The sequence below is a fragment of the Spermophilus citellus genome (assembly GCF_964194105.1).
Source record: "Spermophilus citellus genome assembly, chromosome: 8".
Classification (NCBI taxonomy): domain Eukaryota; kingdom Metazoa; phylum Chordata; class Mammalia; order Rodentia; family Sciuridae; genus Spermophilus; species Spermophilus citellus.
In genome coordinates this window covers 134,360,676-134,388,102 of record NC_138189.1, presented here as the reverse complement: position 1 = coordinate 134,388,102, position 27,427 = coordinate 134,360,676, and the positions used below count along the sequence as shown (strand labels likewise).

Below are 27,427 nucleotides of genomic sequence, written 5' to 3'. Positions count from 1 at the left end.
AACAATAAGTGTTGATGAGGATGTGGGGAAAGGCACACTCATACATTGCTGGTGGGACTGCAAACTGGTGCAGCCAATATGGAAAGCAGTATGGAGATTTCTTGGAAAATTGGGAATGGAACCACCATTTGACCCAGCTGTCCCTCTCCTAGGTCTATGCCCAAAGGACTGATTTTTTAATCAGTTTTTAACTGATTAAAAACAGCATACTACAGGGACACAGCCACATCAATGTTTATAGCTAAACTGTGGAACCAACCTAGATGTCATTCAATAGATGAATGGATAAAAAAAATGAGGCATATATACACAATGGAATATCACTCAGCAATAAACAAGAATAAAATCATGGCATTTGCAGGTAAATGGATGGAGTTAGAGAAGATAATACTAAGTGAAGTTAGCCAGTCCCAAAAAAACAAATGCCGAGTGTTTTCTCTGATATAAGGAGGCTGATTCATAGTGAGGTAGGGAGGGGGAGCATGGGAGAAATAGACGAACTCTAGATAAGGCAGAGGGGTGGGAGGGGAGGGGGGCATGGGATTACAAATGATGGTGGAAGGTGATGATCATTATTATCCAAAGTGCAGGTATGAAGACATGAATTGGTGTGAGTATACGTTGTATACAACCAGAGATATGAAAAATTGTGCTCTATATGTGTAATAAGAATTGTAATGCATTCCGCTGTCATATGTAAGTAAAAAAATACATTCTAATCTTATTCTAATAGTAGCAGCATTAAAAGCTTTTGGTAAATAACAAAAGAGACTTCTTTAAGGAATTTTGGTCTTGGCTGTCTGTATTAACAAGTAAGAATATTGTCCCCAGCTAGATAGGGAGCTGCGCCACTCCAGAGGGAACAGGATCTCCCCTCTGTGCCCCTGGTAATTAGGAGGTGAGGTTGCTTGCATTGACCAGCCAACATTGTGAGGTTTCCATCAATGATAAGTGATGCTAAGCCCACCTCTTCCAGCCACTAAGTTTCTACAGTTCCTCTGAGGTGGGGTGGGGGTGGGTGGAGAGGGCTGCAGAGCATTCTAGGATGGAGACTCAGGCATATGTTGGGGTAAAGAGGGTTGAAGAAGGAAGGTTTCACAGAAAAAAGAGTCTCTTTGAAGCCAGTGGAGATGAGAAGGAAGCTGGCCTTTCCCTCCATGAGCCACTCCAGAAACTCTGAATTTAATTTGTCTTCAACGTGAGTTTCCCAGCTCACCTGCTGCCCGTGGTGCTAATGTGGTTATGGCCAGACAGCCGACTGTAAAAATGGCACCTTTTCACTCAGCATAACGACTCTCTGCAGACCTCCAAGTCATAGCTGCTCAGTTTACTGACAAAAACAAGCTTTTATTGCTATTGGCACCACTGAGCCAAAGCAGCCAAAGAAGCACAGAGAACTCCTTATCGGCCATGCTCATCATCAGCACAACTGTCAGGGAACTTCCCCTTCCGGAATCCTCCAGCAGCCGGTGATGTAAGGGGCTGACCCAACACCCGGGGCTGGCAGTTAGCAGCATCAGCTTTTAATTTCTAAGCACCACAAATGTGGGGTTGCGGGGGGAGGTCTTCCTCATTCTCACTTAATGACTCCACGCTGGTGTCATTTGTAACCATCACTTGTGAGAGTCTAATTGCACGGTGAAGTCAAAATGTTAACATCATTAAATGGAAGAAGTTAACCAGGATGGCAAGAGGCTCCAGTGAGAGGCGAGGGCCGGCCAAGTCTTGTTAGGTTTGTTTCAGGAGAATCTGGTTATCTTTGCCCTTGATCAGAGGTGCCATGTGTCACTATGGGGAGTGTCAGGGCTACAAGTTCTCTGGAAGGGAACGGAGCCTGCAGAGTTAGGTGCTCAGTGCCCTGGCGCAGAGAAACAGAAAGGTTTAATAAAAGCTCTGCCAGGTGTTTTGTGGGACAGAGCAGGCTGTGGAAGGAAAACCGTCCTGGGCTGAGTTGCTCAAGTCACGTCCAGGTTGCTGGCCTTGGACAGAATTCCGTTAAGCCTCAGTTCTTCCATCTACATGTTGCGGTAACAATAATACTCACCTCAGAGCATTGCTAAGAGGTTTAAATGGCATCCAGTGTGCAAAGGCACAACCTGGGGCAAGGAAAGACCTCAAGACCGCTATGTATGACAATGAGCAAGAAGCCGTGGTACAAGGACTCGGCTCACACCTCTCAAAAGCATCCAAACCCGGGCATCTTCCACATCAGTGAGGCCCAGGCCGAGCCAGGCAATGACATTGTGACTGCGGGGCAATGTGGCCCAGATGTTCTGGAGAAGTCCTTCCTTCTATGGATGGACAGCCTTGAAACTCGGGGTTTTGTAGCAACTAACCTTCTATGGAAGGAAATGCCAACGTCTCGTGGCAGCAAGGATGCTTCTGCCATGTGGCAGGCAGTCTGGGGTGCAAGGGATGCAGAAAGGGGAGAAGGACTGACAGGAGTGGTCACCTGTGTGCTTGGTGCCAATGTGAGCCTTGATCTCCGCTTCCTCCATGGTGACAAAGTCGCAGGCGGTGCAGCAGATGGAAAACATCCACTGCTCCTTGTCCACGTGGAGTGACATGTGGCTGACAAACTGGACATTGAGCTCAGTCTCAAATCCACACACGTGGCAGCTACACGAAAGGACAAAAGAAAAGAGGGAGAGTGAGACACGCTTCCCGTGTGTGCGGCGTGGCGCGTGTAGTGTGTGCGTGTAGTGTGCTCACAAAACTAGTTTTGCACGCATCTTCTCTCCACCAAAAGGTATCATGTTAGAAAATTCTGCTTCCTGGGATGCCTCTGAAGTGGTCACTGTGCCAAACGGATTAGGTGCCAGCATAATGTAACAATCCCATACACGCTATAATGATGTTAAATAATCATAAAGTTAATTAAAAACTACAGCTTCCAGATGCTGCACATCGCCTAACTGATTCCTTTGGGCAAAGAGATGCGGGGCGGTGCAGCCAAGGTATTTAGTGGTGCTGGTCCAGTGATAAAATTGGAGTGTGCTGCACACCCCGGAGCCTCTCTCTGGCTCTGGAAACCTTCCTGAGCAGCAAGGAAAGCACACACAGGTTGTCCTGTGGCATGCGAAACCTCGGGCAGTCCTGTCCGTGATAACTCCTGATAGAAGCCACCCCGCCTCAGAGACGCGTTGCCAAAGCAAATATCCAACAATATCTCGAGGCAACATTTGGTAGCGAGCCTGATACCTGGACTTTTATGGTGACTGAACCAAACATTGATTTACCTTTGACTATGGACATTGCTGGGACTAAAGGGCACATAACCAAGGGACAATATGTGATGTCTTCTGAGCTATTTCCTCCTCGGGGTTCTCAGATTTATTTTTCCTCATCTTTTTTTTCCTGCAATTCTTAGGTGGCAGCAAGGGGCTCAGTTACAAAGTTCGGGACCACACAGACCCAAGAGCCGATCATCCCAGAGCCCTGCCACTCTCTGGAGCTCCGTTCCACAGAGGTCCTCCAAGACCCCTTCTCTTTCAATTAACTCTACTAGGCCAAACTACAGAGGAGTCCCTGCCACACAGGGTTGGAGCTAAGCAAAGACCGTGTTCAAATGAAGATCTGCATGTGATTGAGACAAGGGCCTTGGTGACACAGGCCCTGGGGGAAGACTGGCTGAGAGCCTGAAAACAAGGGGTCTGGGAGGCCCCACTGTGTGCTCGTCCTCAACTCACCTGTAATAATAAGGGTGTTTCTTCCCGTCACTGCCTTCAGAGGTGACGGCGCTGACAATGTCCTCGGTGTCTGTACTCACCAGCTTCACAGAATGGACAGTCAAGTGCTGGTTCAGATTCGCACGGCACTTAGCAGCATAGGGGCACAAGTGGCATTTGTATTTTCTTTCCTCTGGGGGGAGAACAAACAGGAATAAACCCAAACTGCTCTCAAAAAATGAAATCTCGACCCCTGGCAAGACATCACTGAAGTGCACCAAGGAGAGGATGAGTTGAGGCTCATTTCAAACGAGGACAAAGGTCACACCCTGGAATAGCAAGTGTCTCAAGCACCCAGCAGTTTGTGCCTGTATTAATCCTCCCAAAGATAAAAGAGGGGCTCCCAGGGCCATACCTCTGAGCAAGACTTGACGGACAGCCTGAAACACGGGGTTTTGTAGCGACTAACCAAATATAGACGCGACGCTGAATACGGAGGCCAAACGTAACACCAGCCCTGTGGTGTCACCGCAGGGCTGATGGGCCACAACCTGGGACAGCACATCATGCCTCCTGGGACACTTCCCTGGAGTTCTTCCTGACAAGGTGAGCCCCACAGGGGCTAAAGGGTACCGTGTATGCGTGTGTGTGTGTGTGTGTGTGTGTGTGTGTGTGTGCCCCTACGTGTCAGTGTGAGGTGCTGAGCCCGGCAGCAGAACAAAATCAACATTCACAGCTCTGGAGAGTAAGAGAGGCCCATCATTTTCCCTAAGCTCCCGGCCTGGGTCAAACATGAAATAACAACTAATGAAATTAAAGTAAAAAAAAAAAAATGACTTGTATAAAATAATTTAATTGGACATTTTCATTTAACATTTAAATAAAATAAAAAATTTCAATTAATTTCTTAATGGAAATTCTCATAAAACTGACTAATGTTTCAGGATTGTTTCCAGAGTGGCATTCTGAATTCATTTGGTTAATCAAACAAATTAAAGTACAAGGAGCAGGGCTTTGCTTTCATTCTACAGACAGAGGCAGTGAAGAACCACAGCACAGCCTCCCTTTCCATCCCTAATCTGACTTGGTATTTCTGCGCTTGGGTAGAAGAAAATGCCTGTCTTGTTTACATCACAGGAAGAACCTGGGAAAGAAGGTGTTTCTACACCACACTAAGCATCACCGTTATCACAGGAGGTCCCCAGCATCTGAAGGGTGCTGCGGAGACGGGGGGAGTAGTCCTACAGCACAGGTTATTACACAGAGTCCTTTAGAATCTTTGCATTTGTGTAAGTCAGTGAGGCTGTTGAGCTTTGCTATGTATTAAGGTTACACTTTCTCCCTAAACTGAACTGCGAGCTTTCTCTCTTTTTCCTGTCACTTGGGAAGGATTTAACAACCTTGGAATTTCTGATTCTCAAAAGGTGAGAAAGAACTCATCTGGGCGAATTTTTGGAGCTCTTTCTTTCCTACTTTTGGGTATATTTTCTTCCTTTGCTTTTCTTAATGAAACTTAAGTGAAGTTCTTTCGGGGTCATCTCCTTCCTATTACTGGCCTGTAATCCCAGTAGCTTGGGAGGCTGAGGCAGGAGGACTGCCTCAGCAACTCAGTGAGACCCTGTCACTATATAAAATATAAAAAGGGCTGGGGATGTGGCTCAGCAGTTAAGCACCTCTGGGTTCAATTCCTGGTATAAAAACAAAACAAAGGAACTAAAATCAGCACACTATAGCGGACATGCACACTAATGTTTATAGCAGACCACTATACAACAGCCAAGTTATGGAATCAGTCCAGGTGCCTGTCAATGGGTGAATGGATAAAGAGTGAAATTATGCCTTCTCTTATTTTTTTACTGGTTATGTTATTGTTTACTCCTGTTTTACTCCTTGTGAATTTGGCTCCTTTCCCCCATTCTTAGAATCACCCATTATTTGTCTACTGTTAGATGTAAATGAGGGCTTGTCTTAAGGAACTCGTTTTAAGCAGACTCAGTGATGGCCACCTCGTACTGCTCCACCCAAGACTCCCTCGTGTAAGAGTGCACACTATGGTTTCTAGAATAGTCTCCAATGTTCAAGAAACTGAAAAGACCAAGGTGGCCCCTTCGCCACTGTTCCACCACGAGATGAAACCACTAGGACAGGGTGAGGCCTCTTCCCCTGCACCTTTGAGAGGAGACTGTCCACCTGCTGGAGAGCTCAGCATTGTCCCCTGGCATGTGGAAATGTGTGTGTCTCCTCCTCGGTCCTCCCTGGAGCTCAGTGAACTTCCCAGTGCAAACAGAAAAGCCTTCCTGGGTCTTGCTTCAACATGCAGGATATGAGGCCCCTGAGGTCCACTTCCTGAACCATTTCTCTCAGGGGAACTCCACTTCTTTCAGAGGCTGGTGACAGTCAGGAGGACGTGGCAGGGAGGTGCCCGCTCACCTGTGTGCAGCGAGAGGTGTCGGGACAGGGTCTGCTGTCGGCCAAACACTTTCCCACACACGTCGCAGGGGAAAAGCTGGTCGTTGAATTTCCAGGATGGCAATCCGTTTCCCGCCTCCAGGACTATCTTTTCTGTTTCTGGTGAAGAGAATAAAGAGTCATGAGGAGGGACTGGGCAGCAGGGAGGCACTTCATTTTGGTCAACCTGAGGGCTATGGCAGAGGCCTTCTCCCAATGGATGCGGTTCGTGACTGCAAACAAGACCCACAGCTGGTCCTCGTGCTCATTTCCCGTCTCTGAGGAGGCCACTCGAGAAAGGTGAGGTGGCATCCAGTGAATTACAACTCCCAAGTCTTTAGCTGACCCAATCCCCAAGTGATTGACAGCATTGTGCCCAGTATACCATAGGCACTCAATAAATACTTTCTGAATGAATGGTTGAACTGCATGCTAAAAATCTTAGAAATGTAAACTGTTGCCTCAAGATACTAAACACAGTCTTCTACATCTCAGATTCCAGTGCAAATATCAAAAGTCCCATCTCATACTGCCCTTTACATAGAAAGCTTTGTCCTATGTTCTGGGTTGGGCAAAATTCTTAGCCAGGAACTTGTTTTAAGCAGATCCAGGGATGGTCACCACGTACTGCTCTACCCAAGACTCCCTCGTGCAAGAGTGCACAACTATGGTTTCTAGAATAGTCTCCAGTGTTTAGGAAACTGGTGAGTGACCTGCACGTGACTCACAGCCATGGATAAGTGGACATGAAAACTTCCCATTTTAAAAAGTTTTTCTTGGGCTGGGGTTGTGGCCCAATGATAGAGTGCTTGCCTCACATATGTGAGGCACTAGGTTCGATCCTCAGCACTACATAAAAATAAAAACAAAATAAAGATATTGTGCCCATGTAACTAAAAATAAATTTTAAAAAATAAAAAAATGTTTTCCTTTTTTCCTAACCATCTGCAGGATTACCTCCCATTTTCCTGTCCATACTTCTCAATGAACTGATTTACAAACATCCCTTCTGCAGTAAGGAGACAGGAGGCAGTGCCAACAAGAGGTAAGGGGACACGTCCAAGGGGACACTCATCCGGGCCTCCTTTGAAGACGCTTTTGAGTTAGTGTCTTGTCCTTTACCTCCATTATTGTGAATCTCAAAGCACAGAACCACATCACAGAACCCAACATCACCACGTGGTGCTAATTAACTGATGGGAAGAACTTTTCATAAGACCCAAGCGACCACCGAAATGCTTAGACCACTGGTCAGAGGTAACAGCAGGAAAAGCACTCTACTTCACACAATTTGGCTAAAACTGCTTCCCAAACACACTCTTCCACCTGTATTTGGGTAACTGGATCGATTTTCATTTGAATGAAGATCTGCCAGATGGCCTCACCTAAGGAAAGAAGAAACAAATAGGGACCTGTGTTTGGAGATGGGGGATGGTGACACTGCAATTCTGTTTGCCGGGAGGCTCCGGCCAGCAAGCCCAACACTGATAACACACACTTGTTGACTGATCTGTGTTTGTTAAAACTAGCTCTCTGGGCCTGGGGAGAAGAGCTGGTCCTATTAAGGTAGGATGATGAGGGACTCAAAACAGCTGAAAGGCAAGGGGTGGGGTTGTGGGGAAGGCAGGGTGAAAGGGAGGCGCGGGCCAGGTGAACTTCTGAAGGCAAGAGCCACTCTCAGACAACGTCCTTGAGCCCAAGCAGTGGGCATTCCAGTCACACCATCAGGAGAGGGTGTTTCAGGCAGTTCCTTTTAAGTGTGCAATCAAAACAGCACTTCAAAGGAGGAGGACAGTAATAATGATTAGGAGAGGTCAAGAGGGTACAGGGTCTTTGAAAACTTTCCCAGCAAGAAGGAATTAATTGGGTCACAGACCCAACAAGTAGGTGCAATTAAAAATAAAGAAGTCTCTTAATGATTCTTTCAAGTATTAGTCATGTACTTGGAGAAGCTGAAGCATCACAGAAGTCCGTTCCCTTCGTGGCCTAGAAAACCGTGACATCCGTGAAGCTCAGTGTGAGGCCAGCAGGTCTCCTGGTGAGGGCTCTTAGAATGGGTCACTGCAGCCCTGCACTCGACCCAAGTCTTGTCCGGGGTGGCTCCCATCCCCTCTGATGTCTGCATCAACCACAGCAATCTGTCTCCCTGCCCTAGGTAGGAGCAAGGCCATCTGATCCTATCCAAGAAGGGACAGAACCTGAGAAGCCATAGGAAGGCGTTTGGCCTCTGAGAACTTTGGAACCCAGGGCAAGACAGGACCAGACTTGTGCCTCTTCCCCATTTCCACCCAAATGAACGTGAAAACCTCAGAATCATTTTTTGATGTCTCCCCTTCCTTCTTTCAGCACATCTAAGCGGTCACCCAAACTGCCCATGTCACCTCAGAGATCTTTCTAGAAAGAACCTTCTACTTTAATGGAATCATTATCTCTCACCAAGATTGTTGCCAAACCCCCAAAACAGCTTCTCGGCTGCCAAGTTTCAGCCTTCCTGCAGCCCCTCCTCCCCCCAGAGGCTCCACGGAGCTCTTCCTGGGGCACAAGTCTGATCATGTCTTGCCTGTATTCCAAACGCCTTCCTGTGGCTTCTGAGGTCCTCCACTGTCCTACACCAGCCTCCTGCCATCAACCAGTCGCTGGTCAGAGTGGGAACCAAGGATTTCCTTCTAAGCCGTCGATGCTTTTAAATCAACTCTTTTCCACCAACAGCTGCTCCCACACCACCACTTCTGCACACCACCCCGACTTGCTCTCAAGGCCTCTCTCAGATTCCATCCCCTCGATGCAGCTTCTCCAGTTCCCTAGAATCAACTTCCCCTCCTCATCCTCGAAGGCCTTCTAGAAAGACTTCCATTGCATCACTTTGCCCATATAATGCTACAGTTTGTTCACATAATGCTACAGTTTGGAGACTGAATGCTCCCTAAAGGCCCACGAATTAAAGGCTTAGGTTAGTCTCCAGCTCAGGGCACTATTGAGAGGCAATGGAACTTTAGGAGGTGGGGCCTACCGGGAGGCATTTAGGTCATTGGGGTCATGCCCTTTAAGGGGATACTGGAACCCAGGTCCTCTGCTTCTGACTGCCATGTGTTGAGTAGGGTGCTTCCCTGTGAACTTCCTTCCACATGTGTCCCTCACCACAGGCCCAAGGTAACAGGGCCAACTGACCATGGACTGGAACCTCTGGAACTGTGAGCCAAAATAAGCCTTACCTCTTTTTAAGTTGATCATTACAGGCATTGTGTTATAGTAATAGAAAGTGGACTAACACATCTCGAGTATCACCTACACATGTCTATATATCTCTCTATCAATATAACGTAAAGCACACAGCACAGCTCAACAAGCAGCAGAACTTCCTATGGAGGTTCTCTGGCCTGCCTTCCCTGGTAGACTGTCAAGTCCCTGGGGGATGAGGCTCTGTGTGATTTATCTATGGACCCTCGGCATGAGCACAGTACTTGATACATTATCAGTGCTTAGTATATATTTGTTTAATAAATGAATGAATGAATGAAAGGGTCCAAGTGAGACAGGCACAACTGGAACTTACCAGTATTGATTAAGGTCTATCACCAACTCAAGGGGAAATATAAAGCTACCTGCCTTCCAAACAGGCATTTTAACGCCACTCAAGAGAGGTGCTTTTATGGTTCTATTAGTGGAAAGGTTTGCAGTCCTGTGCCATACTCCCAAAGATTTTGTATCCTCATTTCCTCCCAACAGCATGAAACCACAAGTTGATTCTCTTTAAGACAGTCTCTCTGGCAGACACGGGTTAACCCAATGGCCATATTCAACTTTCCTTCTCCCTGCCCTCTCCTACTATGAAGGCAGCTAGGGCAGCTATGTGCTAAAGTGCTGGTCAATGAAAAGGCTAAAGCCTGTGGATTTTCTGATAAAAGGAAAGATATGACGGGATGTTGGTTGTCTTCTTTTTCCTGCCTTGATCACAGAAGAAATGTCTGGGATTGTGGCAGCCATTCTGTGAATATGAAGCATGAGGATAAGATGATATCCAACTGCCAGGATGGAGTGAAGGAAAGATGAAAGAGCTCAGGGTCCTTGATAGTATTTCTCTGTAGCTGAATGAATGCTAGCGATCACCCACCTCTGGACTTCTTGTTTTATGAGGAAAATAAGTCCTTGTTTGTCTTAGCCATGGTTAGCTGGCTGATTTTCTTAACTGAAAACCCTTCCTGGGGCAACTCTTGGCTTAGGACTTTGGATATTAGGTTCTAGCTTTTGACAAGCTTTTTCCCAAACCCCAGCACTCTTTGAAGACCTCTCCGTATTCACTATCAGCAGCAATGTGTGCAGCCAGCTGAACCCATTTCCACCTTAATTATCTTCTTCTGTTCTGCTTAAGAAAACTTACAACCTTCTTTTAGATTATCAAGGAATTTGATTTTTGACAATTTTTCACTGACACATAATATATAAAACAGAAAAGTATACATGTCAGTAACTGATTTTGAATCAGTTCCAAAGTCCCCAGAGTAGAATACAGGCATTTAAAAAAATGTGGATTTTCTTCATCTGTAATCTCATACCCCTTAGTATTTGTTTCATTAATTTAAGAAAAAGCAGCAGCAAATGTATACTTTAGATCTCCATTTCTTTTTGAACAAAATACTTGTCTAATAATAATCTTTTTTTATTCAGAGTCTCAGAGGACATCGTCTCCTTAATTTGCTTTTCATACACCACTCTGATCCCTGAAATATACATAAATTACACCCATTAACTCCTGGTTACTTGGTGTTATGCATTCGATGTTTCTCTCTCTATTTTCCTACCTTGAACATCATTTGGGTCGTTTTTCTTGTTGGTGGTGCTGAGGATTGAACTCAGGGCCTCACACGTGCCCAAACACGGAGCTACACCCCCTGCTAAGTTTTTCTGTTCAATGAAGCAAAGGGGTGTGCAGAAGTGAGCCCTTCTATCCCCCAGTACAGCTGGAAAAACAGGAGCAGGGTGTTAGGGGAAACCCCTCGACTCTGCACTGTGCATCTCAGTTCTTTATGAACTGAGTTTATAGTGAACTGAGGCCCCTTATCCATGGTGATGAGGTCTAACTGGCCAAGGTACAGCGTGACGGACAATGCGCCTCAACCCAGGGATCCCAGGGCACATGTCTCAGCTCATGCACAGGCTGGGAAGATGAACCCCCAGTACGTCTCCAAAAGCTTCCACGGAACACAGTCAGCTGGTAGTATTGGGGAGGCAGCTCTGTCAAACTCTGCTTGACAGGACTTCAGATCAAGTAAGGACTAGGATACCTTCCAATCCAACTCCATTTCCATGAGGACAAAATGAAGCGATAATTTCCAAGACCCCTCCCCCTCCGGGCACCCTACACCCTGCGCAGGGTTGGGAACCGTCTCCATGGTACGTAACTAAGTCTCCAGCCTGTCCCAACCTTAGTTCCAGAAGGACCTTAAAGACCATCTGGTTCAATGGTCTCTCTTCACATACAAGTGAAAGTGAGGCTGAAAGGTCTTACGTAACTGCCCCGGGTCACCCGGCTGGTGTCGGGGAGCGCGGAGACTAACCCACAGTCTCATTTAAGCTCCTCAAAGCCATAAGAAGTCAATACCAACGTCTACGACAAACAAGGGGCTTTTCTTCTGTTCCTGGCTCTGGGTGGAATGTTCTCGGTTACAAGTGCATGTGTGCAGATCTGGCAACGGCTCCCAGATGCGGGGTTTCTTTCCATTTCTTTTCTTACGAGGGTCAGCCTAAGATATTGCCCGGCGTAGAGATGTTAGATGGGTGTCATAAAATTAGAATAAAGAAAGACCAAGGGTAAGGTTGGTATGGTTTTGGTCCGTTATAGACCCCAAAGTCTCATGGGTCCAGAGGTGGGGCTTTGAGGCAATGACTGGATCATGAGGGCCTGACCTCATCAGTGGATTAATCCAGCCAATGGGTTAATTGGCTGGATTAATCCACTGAGAGCTGAATGGACTGCTGGGAGGTGAGGCCTGGTTGGAGGAAGTAGGTCACTGGGGACACGCCCAGGAGGGGTTTATCCTGGTCCCTCCCACTTCCCGGTTCCCTGAGTTGAGCAGCCTCCTTCCGCTCAGCCCTCGGGCCATGACGTTTCTGCCTTGGAGCTGGTTGATCACGGACTGAACCTTCTGAAGCCGCCAGCCAGAATAAGTTGTTCCTCCTCTGAGCAATTCCTGTCAGGTATCTTGGTCAAAGTAAAGAGAAGCTGACTAACTCGAAGATCCAACAGGAACATCCTAAAAACCCACTTCCTCTGAGCCAACTGGTTGTTAATGAAGAGTGATCCCTTGGGCCTTTCACTGCATTTGGGGAGCATTTTGGGTAATAGATAAATGAAGGAAAAAAAAAAAAAAGAAACACACTAACAAACAATAAAAATTAAAAAAAAAAACAAATATCAAAAACAAGGGGACAGAGGAAAGGACTTCAGTTTGCTTCCTTTCAATTTGGACACCCTTTTGCCCTGTATCTGGTGCCCGGGGGCTTTGCTGGGACATTTTACTGTGTGAAGAGATCCCTGCTTTCCCTGACAAAAATAACCCTCTCCAAGAACCATCTCCCAACCTGGCTTTGGCAAGAGAAATGCTGAGAGAGGAGCCTTTATTTGGGTAAAGCTGTAAGTAAAAGATTGGCCAAAATATGACCTCAACTCATAAATAACTATCTAGATCAACTGGAGCCACGGCAGCTGGTCACGGAAGAAATGGCTCTGGGGCCGCCTGGGTTTTCCATTATGAAATATGGTATCTTGATCTTTAATTTCTTTCATCATCAAGGCTGGCAAGTTTTGAGGCATAACTTACACTAAAACTGTGCCGCCCTCCATACTCCTGGAGAGACAGACCTGTCAGGTCATTCCCCAGGCTGGGCATGGGATGTTCTGGTCGGGCCAATTCCGACAGGCCCCATGCTCTGGTCTCAACACACTCCTCTCTGCCTCTGCCTAAAACAAGCGTCCACCTTGTGGGGGCTGCTTACGGAGTGAAGAGCCAGCTGTGACTTATGCTTCTAATGGGTTTCTCTTCCTTAGTGCTTGCAGTTCTTTTAGATCTCTTTAAAAACAACTTGGAGGGGTCATTTCAACTTAGGGTAACTTGACAACATCCACCCTTTTGGCTCAGAGGATCTTTCTTGCAGCACGAGGACAGAAGCCACATTGCAGATGGCTGGCACTGGTGACCTGTCCCACCATTTTACTGATCACTAACGACCCTGCACAAGGTACCAGCGGTGCTGCTCATGGGAAGTCCTAACAGAACTAGTAGTTTCCTATGATCACCTCTCTGCAGGTCTTGGAGTAAGGAAGCAATAATTCAAACACTTTGTCAAAGAACAGGATTTTCTGCTGGTCAAGGTGTCAATCCAACCAACTACTAGAATAACACAATTGAGCAATAGTTCTGTTAATCTGTGGCCAATTAAAAAACACTGGGTGAAGATTCCTACATATAGAAGAGTTCACAGCCTTGAACTTCCTTGTTCTCCTTTCAATCTTTAATGCTGAACTCTATTTTGGCTTTTGCAAGCACATGCACAGGTCTTGGAAAGATGAAATCTATCAAAAACATCTCCAAAAATTTCCATGAAAACAACTGATCTGGTACAATTTGTGAGGAAGCTCTATCAAACTCTACTGGACAGGACATTAGATCAAGTAGAGGACCTGGAGCTCTTCTAATCCAACCCTTTCATTTTCATGAGAAAAAAATGAAGCATGAACCAAGACCCTCCCTAGCCTAAGGCACCCTTCAATCTGCTTAGGTTGGGAACAGTCTCCATGGTAGGTGAGTCTCCATCCTGCTCCCATCCTTAGTTCAAGGAGGACCTTAAAGATCATCTTGTTGAATCGTCTCTTTTTATAAATAAGGAAAGTGAGGCTGAGAGAACTTAGGTAATTCCCCCAGGTAACTTGGCTAGTGGCTGGGAGAGCAGAAACCAAACCACAGTCACATTCAAGCTCCCCCAAGCCATGAGAAATCAATGCCTCAGGCTTCCACAAACCTTGTGCAACTGGTTCTTAGCATGTAGCTGCCTGGGAAGGATCCTCCCAGGAAAACTAGATGACATTTTATTGCTTAGTGCTGGGCAACTGTTAGATGCAATAGTTATTGACTGACTTGAAATCTGTTAAGATGATGAGGAACTGTGGTTTTCTACATCTGGTTTTTCATACTGGTCTTTTAAAATCAACAGAAGGGAACTTGACCTTGGTATAGAAAATGACTGGGGCTAGGCACCCTAATTCCAGTAAGGCTGATCCCATAGAACTTCAGCACCACAGGGAACTTCCCTTAGCATCCAAACACAGAAAGTCGCTGCCAGAATCTAGACCTCTACATTAAAAAAAAAAAAATCATGCCTGGGGCCTGGGGTTATGGCTCAGTGGTAGAGCGCTTACCTCACAACGTTCGAGGTCCTGAGTTCCATTCTCAGCACCACATAAAAATGAATAAATAAAATAAAGGTATTGTGCCCAACTACAACTAAAAAATAAATATTTTAAAAAATGCATGAAAAGTTGGGTGTTGCTTCTACCTTTTTCCTTTAACTGTATTTCAAGATCAGTGTTTCCTCAATAAATGCTTCTTGAATAAATGAGACAGTCACAACTCCACGACCCGTCTGTTGTACCGAGTGGCAAATGGATTTTACGCTGCAACGTGGAGGCAAACTGAAAATATTGATTCAGGAGTCACATCTGAAGGCCTCTGGCTATTGCCTCTTTAGTTACAAAGACCAGTGACCATGTCTCTAGGACATTTATAAATCTCCGGTAGAAAATCAACAGGCCCTGGGGTTGAGTCGTTTCTTTTTGTGTTTCTGGCAGATACTGATGATTACTAACTTGATATCCAACAAACTACATTTTTTTTTCTTTTTTAAGGTGACAATGTCCCCAGTTACAAACATACACCTTCCTTGTTGACTCCCACTTCTGTTAGGGGCAGGTCACGAAGCAGTTCTGGACAATGAGATACAGGTGTCCGTTCCTGCAGAGAGTTTCTCTGACACTCTGACCCCCCAGCCCCCACACCCCAAAGATGGTCTTGTAAGAAAACTTTTGCCTCGACTCAGGCTCTTCCCCTCGATGCCTGGAGGTTCAGCAGTTTTCAGCCATGAAGATGAAAGCCATTGATGAGGGCGGAAGAGCAGAAGATGAGAAGCTGGTTCTCGATGTGTTCCTGAGACAGCAGCACCGGCCTTACACCCCCTGATTCTGATTTCCTTGTTATGTGAGAAAAACGGATTCTCATTGGCTATGTCTCTGTGGTTAAGCTCAACATAATTCTAACAGGTAAACTTCCATTTGGGCAGTTTATGATCCCTGTGCCAAGCGGTACTGGAGTTTGTAACGGTACATCCAGGAGCCAATGCCCACCGACGACAACGGCTTTCACACAGGGAGGATTCACCACTGTGCTAGGCACCGCCCGGCATTTTCCACATTAGATTTAACCACATAACAGCCCTGCACCTTAGGTATCTTCATTAGCATTCCCATTTTACAAAAATTAAAAAAGCGAGAAAGAATACCAACCTCCGAGTGCTTACTCTTAACCACTCATCACATCACAGTCTAAGACCAAAAAGGAAAATCTAAATCTATCTCACCAGAAAGATCGTCTGTTACAATCAGTGCTTTTCCACTTTAAACTTCCCTGTATGCACCAACCATGGAGAGGAAGCATCCACGATCACACAGATTCACCAAGGGCTTCACCAGGGCAGCCCATGCGCCTCCTCCAGGAGAAAGCACAGTGTCCCCCAGAGTCTCCGCCTCATCTTGGCTACCTGCCCTGTCCCCTTCTCCCTGGTTTCCATGTCTGGGTGGGTTGCTGCATGCTACAGCCTGTATGCTCAATGTCCCCAAGGCCCAGGTGTTGAAGGCTTAGTCCCAGCTTGCTGCTATTGGAAGGTGGAGGAACCTTGAAGAGGGGGGGCCCAGGGGGCCCATCTGTCATTGGATGGGCATGGTGGGACTCCAGCTCCTTCCCTGTCCTCTGTTCCACTTCTTGGCCTTGAGGTGAGTGGCTCTGCTCTGCCCTGTGCCCTGATCACGATGTGCTTCCCCTACCAGAGGTGGAAAAGCAATAGGTCTGCCGGGTCATGACTGAAACCTCAAAATGTGAGCCCAAAGAAACCTTTGCTCTTCATCAATTGGTTCTCTCAGGTATTTGTTATAGGAATGAAAAGTGAAATACTGCATATTAAAAATCTGAGCACCGTTTATGTAAAGTTTAATTAAAAAACTCCTTTCAGTTCAGTTTTCATTCGCCCCAGAAAAAGACTCTATGGTGACTGTTTTCTCAACTCTTTTCTCTCTTTTTTTGGTATCAGGCACTGGACACAAGGGTGCTTAACCACTGAGCCACACCCCCAGCCCTTTTTGTTCTATTATGAGAGGCTCTCATTAAGTTGCTGAGGCTGGCTCTGAACTTGCAGTCCTCCTGCCTCAGCCTCCTGAGGCACTGGGATTACAGATGTGCCCCACCACGCCCGGCTTTTCAACTCTTCTTGGAGTAGGAAAAGAATAAGCATTCAAGTGTGGAGCTTCCCCAAGACTGTATGATGGGATAGAGAATCTTTAAATCCCAAAGTTTTCTTCTACAATTTATTATAAAGTACGGGAACATGTGAGAACGTTTTGAGGGCAAACATCATTTGATGATAAGAATAGGAGAATTCTTGTTTCTCTTGCTTATTAAACTAGATACTCAAAATGTACATGTTGACCAAAAGAGGGAATGAATAAAAGAACAAACCACTGTGGTTTAAAAAATCAGCCTTTCCGGATTGAGGGTGTAATTCAATGACAGAGCACTTGCCTAGCAGGTCCCAGGTCTTGGGTTCCATCTCCACCACGGCAGCATCAACAAAAACAAACAAAAATAACGTTCCAAAACATTCTAAAAGGCTAGGGATAGAGCTCGGTGGTAGAGTGCTGGCCTAGCATGAGCGAGGCCCTGGGTCTGAGGCCCAGCACCATTACCTTACCCAAATTAAATAAATACAATACTCAACAATTTGAGAATTCAGATTTTCTATAATAATTTCTATAATACTAAAATGTTAATGTTCGTTTATTCCCCAAATTATGGTAATTGCTGTGCACCTCACACCTATAGAGTAGCTTTAAAATATTTAATGTTTCTATTTAAAATTCATGTCACTGTAATTTCCAAATATTATTCAAGTAAGCCCCTGGAGATCCTGTAGTTCTTCTTGCTAAGATTGGAGTCCACCGGCATTCTCAATTATTGGAGTCTTCTTTTCTTATGGACAAGCCTTGATCATATCAACCATTCCTTTAAAGATTTCTAAATTTCCTTAAAGCCCTTATCAGCTCCCAGACACGGCAATATTCTTGTGTGACTACATCTAGTTTCAAATTTTCTGTGCTCCTCTTCTCTCTCTGCTCCTAACCTACTGAATTCTATATTAATAGAAAATAGAACCACTCTATTTTGCCTTTCTCCTGACCTTGGGTTTTAGCACATTATAAAATTTATGTTAGTTGATGGCAGATTTAACATTTTAAGGTAACACTGACCACATATTTTTCTCCTTGACTCAGAAATGCTGTTTATTTGATTATGCAGAGTTACATGTTTTTATAAGGTGGGGATTTCTGTTAGTTGGCTTAATTATTTTTCCCCAGGTGGGAATCATAGAAATAAGATTGAGAACTACTTTGTGCCTTCGTCCCTTTGGGTGTAGACCTGGGGCTCCTAGATGACAGAAACACATTTCTCACAGCCCCGCAGGCTGGGAAGTCCAAGATTAAGGTGCTGGCAGATCCAGCGTCTGGTGAGAGCCTGCTCCCTAAGACACAGCCATCTTCTCACATTGACCTCACACGGCAGAGGCAGCCAGGGACCTCTCCGGGGCCTCTCTTACAAGGGCATTTATTCCAATCATGAAAGCCCCAAGCCACAGCCCAACCACCTTGCAAAGGCCCCTCCTCTAATCCCATCATGGGGTGGGGGGGTGAGGATTTCAGCGTATTTATTTTGGAAGGACACAAACATTTAGACCACAGCACCTTGCTAGCTGGGAGAGTAGAGAAGAGACTGTTAATATTAACCTATGAAAATGTGACATAATGATTGGCAGCAAACATTATATTTTTTTTACATAAATAAAATAGGCCATCTGTATGACTTAATTACCAGTAATTTAAATATTTATATGTTTTCTTTAATGAGGGAGAAAGCTGTGGCTAAGGATGTAGTTGAAACAGGAATTCTACAGATGAATAGCTAAGATTTATTTAGCATTTATTTTGTTCTGGGCACTATGCTAAGGCTATATAATTTCATTTAATTCTTATAATAGTTCATAAAGGTTGGTCTCATTTTTATCCTCATTTTACAGAGGAGAAAAATCAAATCTCAGAATGATGAAGGAAGTACCCTGTTCTCACATAGCTGGTGAAGAGTGGAGCTGGGGTCTGAACCCAGCATGTCCAAATGACCCCAACAGCTTCCGCAGGTGTGACATGGGGCATGTCATCCTCTTGTGAAGGACCTTTCATCTCTGTATCAAAGTGGGAGAAGACTGGCAGCTGCTGACCTCAGACTCTTATAGGCTGGTGACCTCATTTGAACCTGATACTAAAAAGGCTGATGTCATGTGCTCACTTTTCCTCTTTCCCAGGTGGCATAAATGTCTCCATTGAAGAACGGAAGGGAGTTAGAATGTGGAAGATTTGATGTAAATCTAATCTTACTCCAAAAGCATTTCCTCTTAACAAGAAGTCTGAGGAATCACACTTGTATATGAAAGTTAGGGCATTACCATTATCAACACAAATGAATAAAAAATCTAAGCTACTTCTACTTAATCATTTCAGGATTGGGAAAGAGTAAGAAATTGGTTTTTGGTTCACTCCACAAATGTGACTATCCAACAGCCTAGGGATATTTTTAAGTCATAGATAATACTCTGTGATACAACTCCAAAGTTGCTGAGCAAAAGCAGGAGAAATAGATATGTTTTAAAAAAGCATTTTCTTTCCATTTCAATTTTCAAATTGAGAATGAAATCAAATAACTTAAATATAAAAATGTCAATGCAGTAGTTTGATTACAGATCAAATCACAGAAAGATAGAATAATAAATTTAGAAATATGAAGGGACTATCCTTTTCCCAGGATGGGAATACCCTGAGTTACTGTCAGGTATGTGTGTGTGTGTGTGTGTGTGTGTGTGTGTGTGTTCTTACACACTTGGTTCTCTTTAAAGCATATTTTGCTCTTTACATAGATCTTAAATAGAAAGGCAATAACTATTTGTTGATTTGGTTAAAATTTAACCAGCAAGAGGCGGAAGAGATGCATGCCTCGTGTAAGTTAACGTGAATCACTTCTGCACAGACAAGGCTTGCAAAGTCCTGGTCTGTGTGCACTGAGCCATCTCCCACCCCGGAGCAGAAATCCACTTCCTCTGACATTGAAGGCAAAGGTTTAACATTCTTTGGAGACGTTCCCTCAGCAGAATCTTTGTCTCATCTTCTGTGAACTAGGGAGCACTGCGAAGAAGAAGGTTCACTGGTTTTCTAGATTATAGAGAATTTCAGGTAAACAAGGTCACTGTCTGCCTGAGGTTGTATAGTGAGAACCAGGCTGGGGTGGCTCCCACTTCAGCTCCTCCCCCTGCTCCCCACACGATGACATTCAGGTCCTTGATCACTCTACACATGACAAGCTTTGCATAACTCATTGGTCTTCAAACTGTACACCGTATCATGGAGCACGCACTAGAGTGGAGAACAGATGTCACCATGAGAATCTTTTTTTCTACTCTTTCCCAGTCTTGGCATACGCACGTTTGTAACCTTAATGTTTCATGAACAAAGAATTTTGCATTTAATATTAAAGTGGGAACTCACAAATACCTGTCTCGAGTTGGAACACTGCCACATTCTCATTGCAGCAATGTATGGCTGCTTTTTCAGCATAGGAATTCGCCTCGAGGTCCTGTTGGTGTCTCCTGAGCTGCAAATGTGGTCACACACTAACCTTGCAGGAGATAATCAAGTAAAGCTCCTAGAGACCTCTACATGTCCCATTTAAAAAGCACATACAGACTGACTGGAAAGGTTTGTACTTGTCAAGACTCAATTAGTGGAGCTATTTCTATCGTTGAGGAAACCAGTAGCATCCACAGCAGAACACAACACTGAATAACACCAAATTACCAATACTTCTCTGGCACGGAACCATGGATCCAGGGGTTAAACAGTGAGTCTTCAAAGACGACTCTCACGCACCAGCACGTTGATTTCCTCTTCCACAGTGAAGTTGCCAAATTGGCAAACAATCATACCTAGACTAGGCTATTAACCACACGTGCTACCCAGCAATGTTAAAATCATAGTCAGCTGCCCCTGGAGGGTGACCAAGGCTGCTCCTGCCTGACTGCGCTGATTTACAAAGATGTCGCCACATCACTCAGGTACTGGGATAATGATAGATTCATTAGGCCAATTTTTTTTTTCTTTCAGCTGTTCTTCCCCCCCCCCCCCCAAGTGACAGAATGTGAAAGAACTAAATGATGATAAGAACAGGTCACATGTGGGGAGTGAAGTTTAAAAGAAAATCCTTATAATTTTTTTCTGAAATTCATTGCTCTATCTACTCAGCTAAATTAGAGCACCTTACCTAAGGCTTCTAATTCCCTTTGAGTACAATTTGGAGCCATTTGGTTAATAAATCATATATAAATAAGTAAAAAAGAATTGAGTGCCCCATTCAAACACACTTAACTGAACCACACCCACTGTCCAGAGGTGTGTCCACTGGGATGTCCTCCCCAGGGTAGTTCCAAGTCAGAGACAATAAGTTACATTTTATAAAGAATATTGATCTCTTAGGGCCAGTGCTCTGAGTTACACAATTCTGGGACTACAATAATTAATAATCGGTAGAATCGAGTGTAATCTAATATCCCCAAACAAAAACTGGAAGTTCCCACAAAAAACTCATGTCAGGTTCAAACCAGAATCGAGTTGGATAAGAGACTCCACAGAACAAAGTGTAAATGTAGATCTTGCTCTTAGAGGTAAACTCTTTACCTTTAGGTGAAATTATTTTACAAAGCTTCACATTGACCTCTGCAAATGCTCCTTCCAATATGTAATGGCTCATTTGAATTGGCAACTTGATTGGATTAAGAGATGCAGATGATTAAGAGGATGTGTCTAGGAATGACTGGCATGTGGGGTGGCCAATTGAAATGGAGACCCTCCCTAAGTGTGGGCAGGTATGGTAATTTGGATGGTAATTTGGATGGAATAAAATTTGGAAGAACAAGAGAGCGGCAGCAGATGCAAGCCCAATTCTTCTTGAACGGGCTCTTGCTGGGTGCTGTGATCACTTGAGGATATCAGAGTCTCGCTTCTTCACTCTTCTAAAGTGGACTCTGCCAGTGATTCTCCAGGGAGTTTCTGGAAGCCTTTGGTCTCGGACTCGGGTAGCATCATTGATCCCTCTTGTTCAGCCTCTTGGCCTGTGCAGCTACTGGTTCCTGCAGCTCTCCAGCCTGCAGATGGCCACTGTGGACTAACCAGCTTCCGGTCATGTAAGCCAACTTGATAAATCCCCTTTTAATAATCATACTTCTTGTTGATTCTGTCCTATAGAGAACCCTGACTAATACACGCTGCTCTTATATAGTAACTGCCAGAGGATCATCCTCCTCCTGAATGACAGCTGCTCACCAGTACTTGCCTGAGCCTTAGGTCTGTGAGTCTCTGAACTTTAAAGACGAGGCCCAGCACCCCCTACCTGGAGAACCACAGAGCAGCCCCACAGGAAAAGAACTTTGACTTTCCTCTTTGCTTTGGCGCTTGTTTGCCAATGTAAGACCATTAGTCCTTGTTCCCACCTGCTTCTTCCAGGATTTTTATTTCCTATATTCATTGTTTTAAATAAGAAAAAGGATAAGAGTGGAATTCTTCTTTTGCTTGGAGAAACCCAAACTCTAAAACTTGCTACTTCAAGTCTTTGAATTAATTTTAAGCATTTGACTGTGATAGTTGGCTTCTGTGGTGTAGTGGAAATAATTTATTCTGCAAATTTGCATTGTATTGTTGTTAAACCCACATTCCCTCTGAGCATTTTTCAATTTTAGCCAGCCTAGCAAAGATTTTTGATGCCAGTCGGTGTAAATAACATTCATTTCCAAATTACTGTGTGGAATGGTTTTCTTTATCATTTTCTGTTGATAATAATATAAACTGCCATCATAAACAGGTCACCATCATTCTCTCCCACTGAATCTATGATTAGATGGATGCAGAATCGTTTTACTAAATTTCCTGTTGTAAGGACCAAAAAGACTTCGAGAAACTTTTTTTTGGGGGGACGGGCTTCTAATATCATTATGATTTTGCTGAAGATGTTTGACAACCACCCTTTGGTAAGTTAGAGAGCACTGTATTAATTTTAAATTTGCCTTGAAAGACATTTTGAGAGGAAAACCAAGACAAAAGTTTGTGTACAGGAGTACAGCTCTCCCTAATAACTTCATGTCCACACCAGAGTATGTTAAAACCCATAGAAAATATATCCTGCTCCATTCAAATAGACATGACAAGCATTTCTATCATTGTAGAGTAGGTGAGATACTGGCCTGCTTTCATATTTCACTCTAATAAAAAGTATGTAATGACCTAACAGCAAACACACGTGCTGTAGGGGCTCCACTACTCGCCCATGAACGCAGGATGTCCTCTGTGTGTGTGTGCATGGATGTTTGTATCTTCACAGATGTTCTAACATTATTTAGTCTTGATGCTTCTTATAGCTGATGAGCAGAATTTCAGGGAAGGCTATTGGCTATGTGGTGCTGAAGTACTCTAACAGATAAGACAGCCACTGCCGATTGTAGATCATTTTTTTTTTTTAGCTGAAATTTTTCCACTATGAGTTTTTAAATGTCTTTACAAAGGAATTTAGGAAGAATTATCATGAGTTTCATGAACTTTCTTGGATCAGACCAGGACTCTCTGGCATTTGTGCAGAAAGGGTCAAATGTCAGGTGATACATCCTTTGCCTACACCGAGTTCATAGTTGTCCACCCATGTGGCTCTGAGCTCAGAGGCGGGCAACCCAGTGGTCAAAAAGTTGGCATAAGGGCTAGGGCTGTAGCTCAGTGCTACAGAGCTTGCCTAGCATGTGTGAGGCACTGGGTTCCATCCTCAGCACCACATAAAAATAAAGGAATAAAATAAAGGCATTGTATCCATCTACAACGTTAAAAAAAAGTTAGCATATGCCCTTCTCATGCCAATTTAGCATTAGTTTCAATATCAAATCAAATCTCATATTTTGATACTTTATTAAGGACAGGATAATGGTGGCTATGATACAAAACCAGGTCAGAGTAACCAATATTTATTGATTTAAAGACCAAATGACATTAATGTGCTTAATGAGTTAAGGCTCAAATGGGCTGGCAGCAACCCCTGAGTCAGATGCAGGAAGTCCTGCAGTGATGTGGAGAGGGCTCGGCTGCGCTGACTCCCTGTTCTGGGGATTTTATGTATATAATACTCCATTATTCTATTAATCCACCCACCCTCAGAGTTAGGTATTATTTTTTATTATTATTAGAGATTTACAAATGAGGGAGTCCAGGCACAGAGTCAACTGTTCAGAATTAACATAACAGTGAAATAACAGGCCACTGCAGACACTGAACTCTATCCTGACCAAAGGCCATCTGGAATTATTAACCAGCCTTCCAGTTCCTGACCTTGAATTAACCTAAACAAGACACCTGAGGCAGAGACAGCTAGCTGTCCTCCAACATCCATGCTTTCTCCTTTCTTTAACAAAGGAACTCCTGAGTTTTAGCTGGGCACACAGATGGCCAGCATACTATCCCAGACAAGAGCCAGGGGTGGCCAAGTTCCAGGCAACAGGATGACTGGAAGTAATGTGGACATCCTCTGGGTTGTATTCTTAAAAGGAAAGTATGCCCTTGACTTCCTTCTTGCTTTCCTGCTATATAGGAGGTGAATGTGATGGAGAGAACCGAAGCAGCCACATCACACCATGAAACACAGGCTGTGCGCAAACACTGGCAGAACAAGGGAGAAGGAGCTTAAACACCCTGGAGGCATGTGGACTTCTAAACAAAAGAGAAATAAACTTCCAAATTATTTAAGCCACTGCTATTTGGGATTCTGACAGCCATCAAACCCTTACAATTAACATACATAATAAATTTATCATTTAAAGTATGCTCAGTCAGTGTATATGGTGTATACCTATATAGGTGTTTTGTTGTGGCTTGTTTTTTGTTTGCAGTGCTGGGGATGGAACTCAGGGCCTTGTGCCTGTTAAGAAAGAGTTCAGTGGTAGCACTGAGCTGCACCCCTAGCCCACCCAGATATTCCTCATCAAACAAGAACAAATGTAAACAGAGTGATAAATAACCAAACCATAGGCTAGAAACCTGAGAAATTTCCACAAGTGCATTATTTAATCTGTATATCTGGTCGGGGAGTCCTGTTTCTAATATGTGCCCGTATGTACCTCTGCCAACACTTGATGTAGGATTTCTCAACTTCAGCACTATACACATTTTGGACCAGAAATTCTTTGTTGTAGGGCTGATCCTGTGGACCAAGGGATGTTGAATGGTATCCCAACTTCATCTACCAAATACCAGTAGAACCTTCTCCCTAATTAGGCAATTAAAATAACACCAGGCCCCAGGCCCTGCCAAATGTCCAAGGGACACAGAGGCTCCCAGTTGGGAAGGATCCATCTAAGGCTGTAAGTTGCAGATTTTGAGAAAGACTGACAATTCAAAGGCTGCAAGAGATATAGACAGGTAGGTTCTTAATGAAGTTGCAATGACAGTGGTGCCCTGGTGATTACCAGGGGCAAAGAGAATGAACTGATTCTTATTTTTTAAATGAAGAAGTTCACCGAGGTTTCAATAAGAAAATTCACAGGACAGTAAAAAAGTCATAGGCATAATTCCAAGCACATTTAACTATCCGTTTGACTTCCTCTCTCTAAGAGTAAGATGGAAATAATTGCCTATGTGAAGTTAAAAAAAAAATCCACTATTTTAGTGTGTGAATAGTGTTCTTTTATAGACATTCACGAGACTAGAGAATCTGGCTCTGTCAGAATTGAGACCACTGCCCTTTTAAATGTCCTTTAGCATTTTTATTTTGCTGGCACCATATCTACAGATGTGTCAATATTATATATTTATAATAAGTGAAAATCATTTGCAGATATTTTCAAGTATAAGCTGCTTTAGCCCCACACGCCATCTTCTCTGATTTTCTCATAAGACTTAGCAATGGCTCTTCACATTCCATGAGATCAGCGAATTCAGAGCAAAAATCATTTTGAAAAACCTCTTTCCTATTATAAAGAGTGTGGGGCAAAAACACTGTAAAGAGACACATCAGGCCTGTCACCGGTCCTGAGATGGTACTCCAGAGCAAGGTGAGGTAAAAGTTGTCAACTTGCATTCCTTCTGAATCACTATACCGATCCCCAGCACCTTTGGCATAATTAATGATTGCCAGGGCGTGGGAAGCCTGTCAATGTGATGCCCATTTGCATCAACATAGCAGAAGTAATGCCCCAAGGGTGGGATGGATATTATATCATGGTTTAATTGAGAGAATTCTCTCTTTGCTGATTTCTGGAGTGGGCGGAATCCAAGACGTATCTTCTCTTTTCAATATGTATGCTTTTAAAAGCTTAGTTGATTGCTGCAATCCGTCACCTCCAGCAACCCAAACACTTCCTATTTCAATCTGACCATTCTGACCATTAACGGAGCGGGTAGGGGAGTATCTGCTCTCCATAGGAAGGGATCATTTTAAAAGATGGAAGTCAAAGGTGACACACTGGGTCATCTGTCCCTTACCTAATACACTGAAAAAGAATGAAAGCTGGACTTTGTCACAGCTACCTATATCTGTCCAAGAAGGTGCAGAACCAAAGGCTAGTTCACTGAGGGCTCTCAGAGCTCAATTAATGGCTAAATGCAGAGTTTTAAAAATGTCCTCTGTCTTTTCTCTCCCCGTTAAGCTCACTTTACTGTTACTTAAAGTAAGACTATGAAAAGCACCTCAGAGACACTGTTCTTCAGTGAGGTTCACTCAAATATAAAACACCATTACGTTTTCTTTCTCCCAAGATGCAAAGCAGAATATTATCAAACTCCACTGGGAAAGGGTTTGGTTCCTTTTGCTTTGTTCATTCTGTTTAGTCACAGATTCGATGGTTGGGTTCAGGAGTGATGTGACCACCTTAACAGGACGGGCATTTGGGTCCACCAACCAGCCGCTCAGTGAGAACCAAAGCAGCTGTCACAAAGGCGGTAGTTAGGGTCCCCGAGGCAGCTTGGACCAGGGGAAAGTCAAAGGTGGGGGCTCCCGGCTTCCTTACTGGTCAGACCAATATTCCAGTCAGATTTCTGGTTGTGATCCACTGGCAGATGATGGGATGACCTTAGTGAGTCTCAACCAGTATTTTTGCAAAGGATGAATTAAATAGTATAGATCAAAAAATGCTAGGCCTCGTTCATGTATGAAGATTGATTAGTCCTTCATTGTCTGTGTTCTTTCTTTATTTTATCCCTCCCTCCTTTCCAATTTTCCCCTTATCATCGTCCCTTACCAACTTACCAGAGGACCTATTTCTATCTATTCTACATCCTCATTAGTACATGCATACAAACAGGTGTAACTGACACTAGATTTTGTCTAAAAAGTGGAAAGCCACCAATTCAACACACTGTTCCACCTACGCTGTTCTGACCAAAGGTCTCAAGGGTTCCAGTCTACTGAAACCAAAATCAAATGACAAATTACTCTTCCTAATGCGGATTTCAAAATTCCTCTTTTATAATTTTTTTTCTAATCCCATTAGACTCAGCAACATGAACAAAACGAGATCAAGCTGCCGACCACCGTCAAGAGGGAAAGAAAATCGTGGCTCTGCTAGCCATCAGTGGATCAGGATCGCTCCTAATTTTTCAGATGCACAAATGAAGGCAGTCATGTTGGAATCCAGCTGTTGGCGAAATGATTTAGAAGGTGACGGGGACCCAGCGTGGGAGGTACAGAGCTGATGTGGTCATCGTGAGAACGTCAAGCGCACAGTCCAACCAGACACCTCTTCTACCTTCCTTCTGAGCAGAGAGGAGGTTTTTCAAATGATCAAAGGATTCCTCACAAATCACTGTATAGGACTCCCCAAGACGCTAGGAACTTAACAGAGCCAGGAATGTCATGTAGCTTGAGCCGGCA

General features: G+C 44.3%; 1 protein-coding gene across 9 annotated transcripts in view; it reads right to left on the bottom strand.

Annotated features, from left to right (window-relative positions):
* Positions 1-27,427, bottom strand: part of ZNF827 (zinc finger protein 827) — a 162,749-nt gene that overhangs the window by 12,577 nt on the left and 122,745 nt on the right. For all 9 annotated transcript variants that reach the window (XM_081304778.1, XM_081304773.1, XM_081304772.1 and 6 more), the window contains exons 9-11: positions 6,099-6,236; positions 3,690-3,861; positions 2,453-2,619 (exon numbers count right to left, since the gene is read on the bottom strand). In XM_081304778.1, coding sequence (XP_081160904.1) covers positions 2,453-2,619; positions 3,690-3,861; positions 6,099-6,236 — 477 coding nt within the window. The remainder of the gene's footprint in view (positions 1-2,452; positions 2,620-3,689; positions 3,862-6,098; positions 6,237-27,427) is intronic.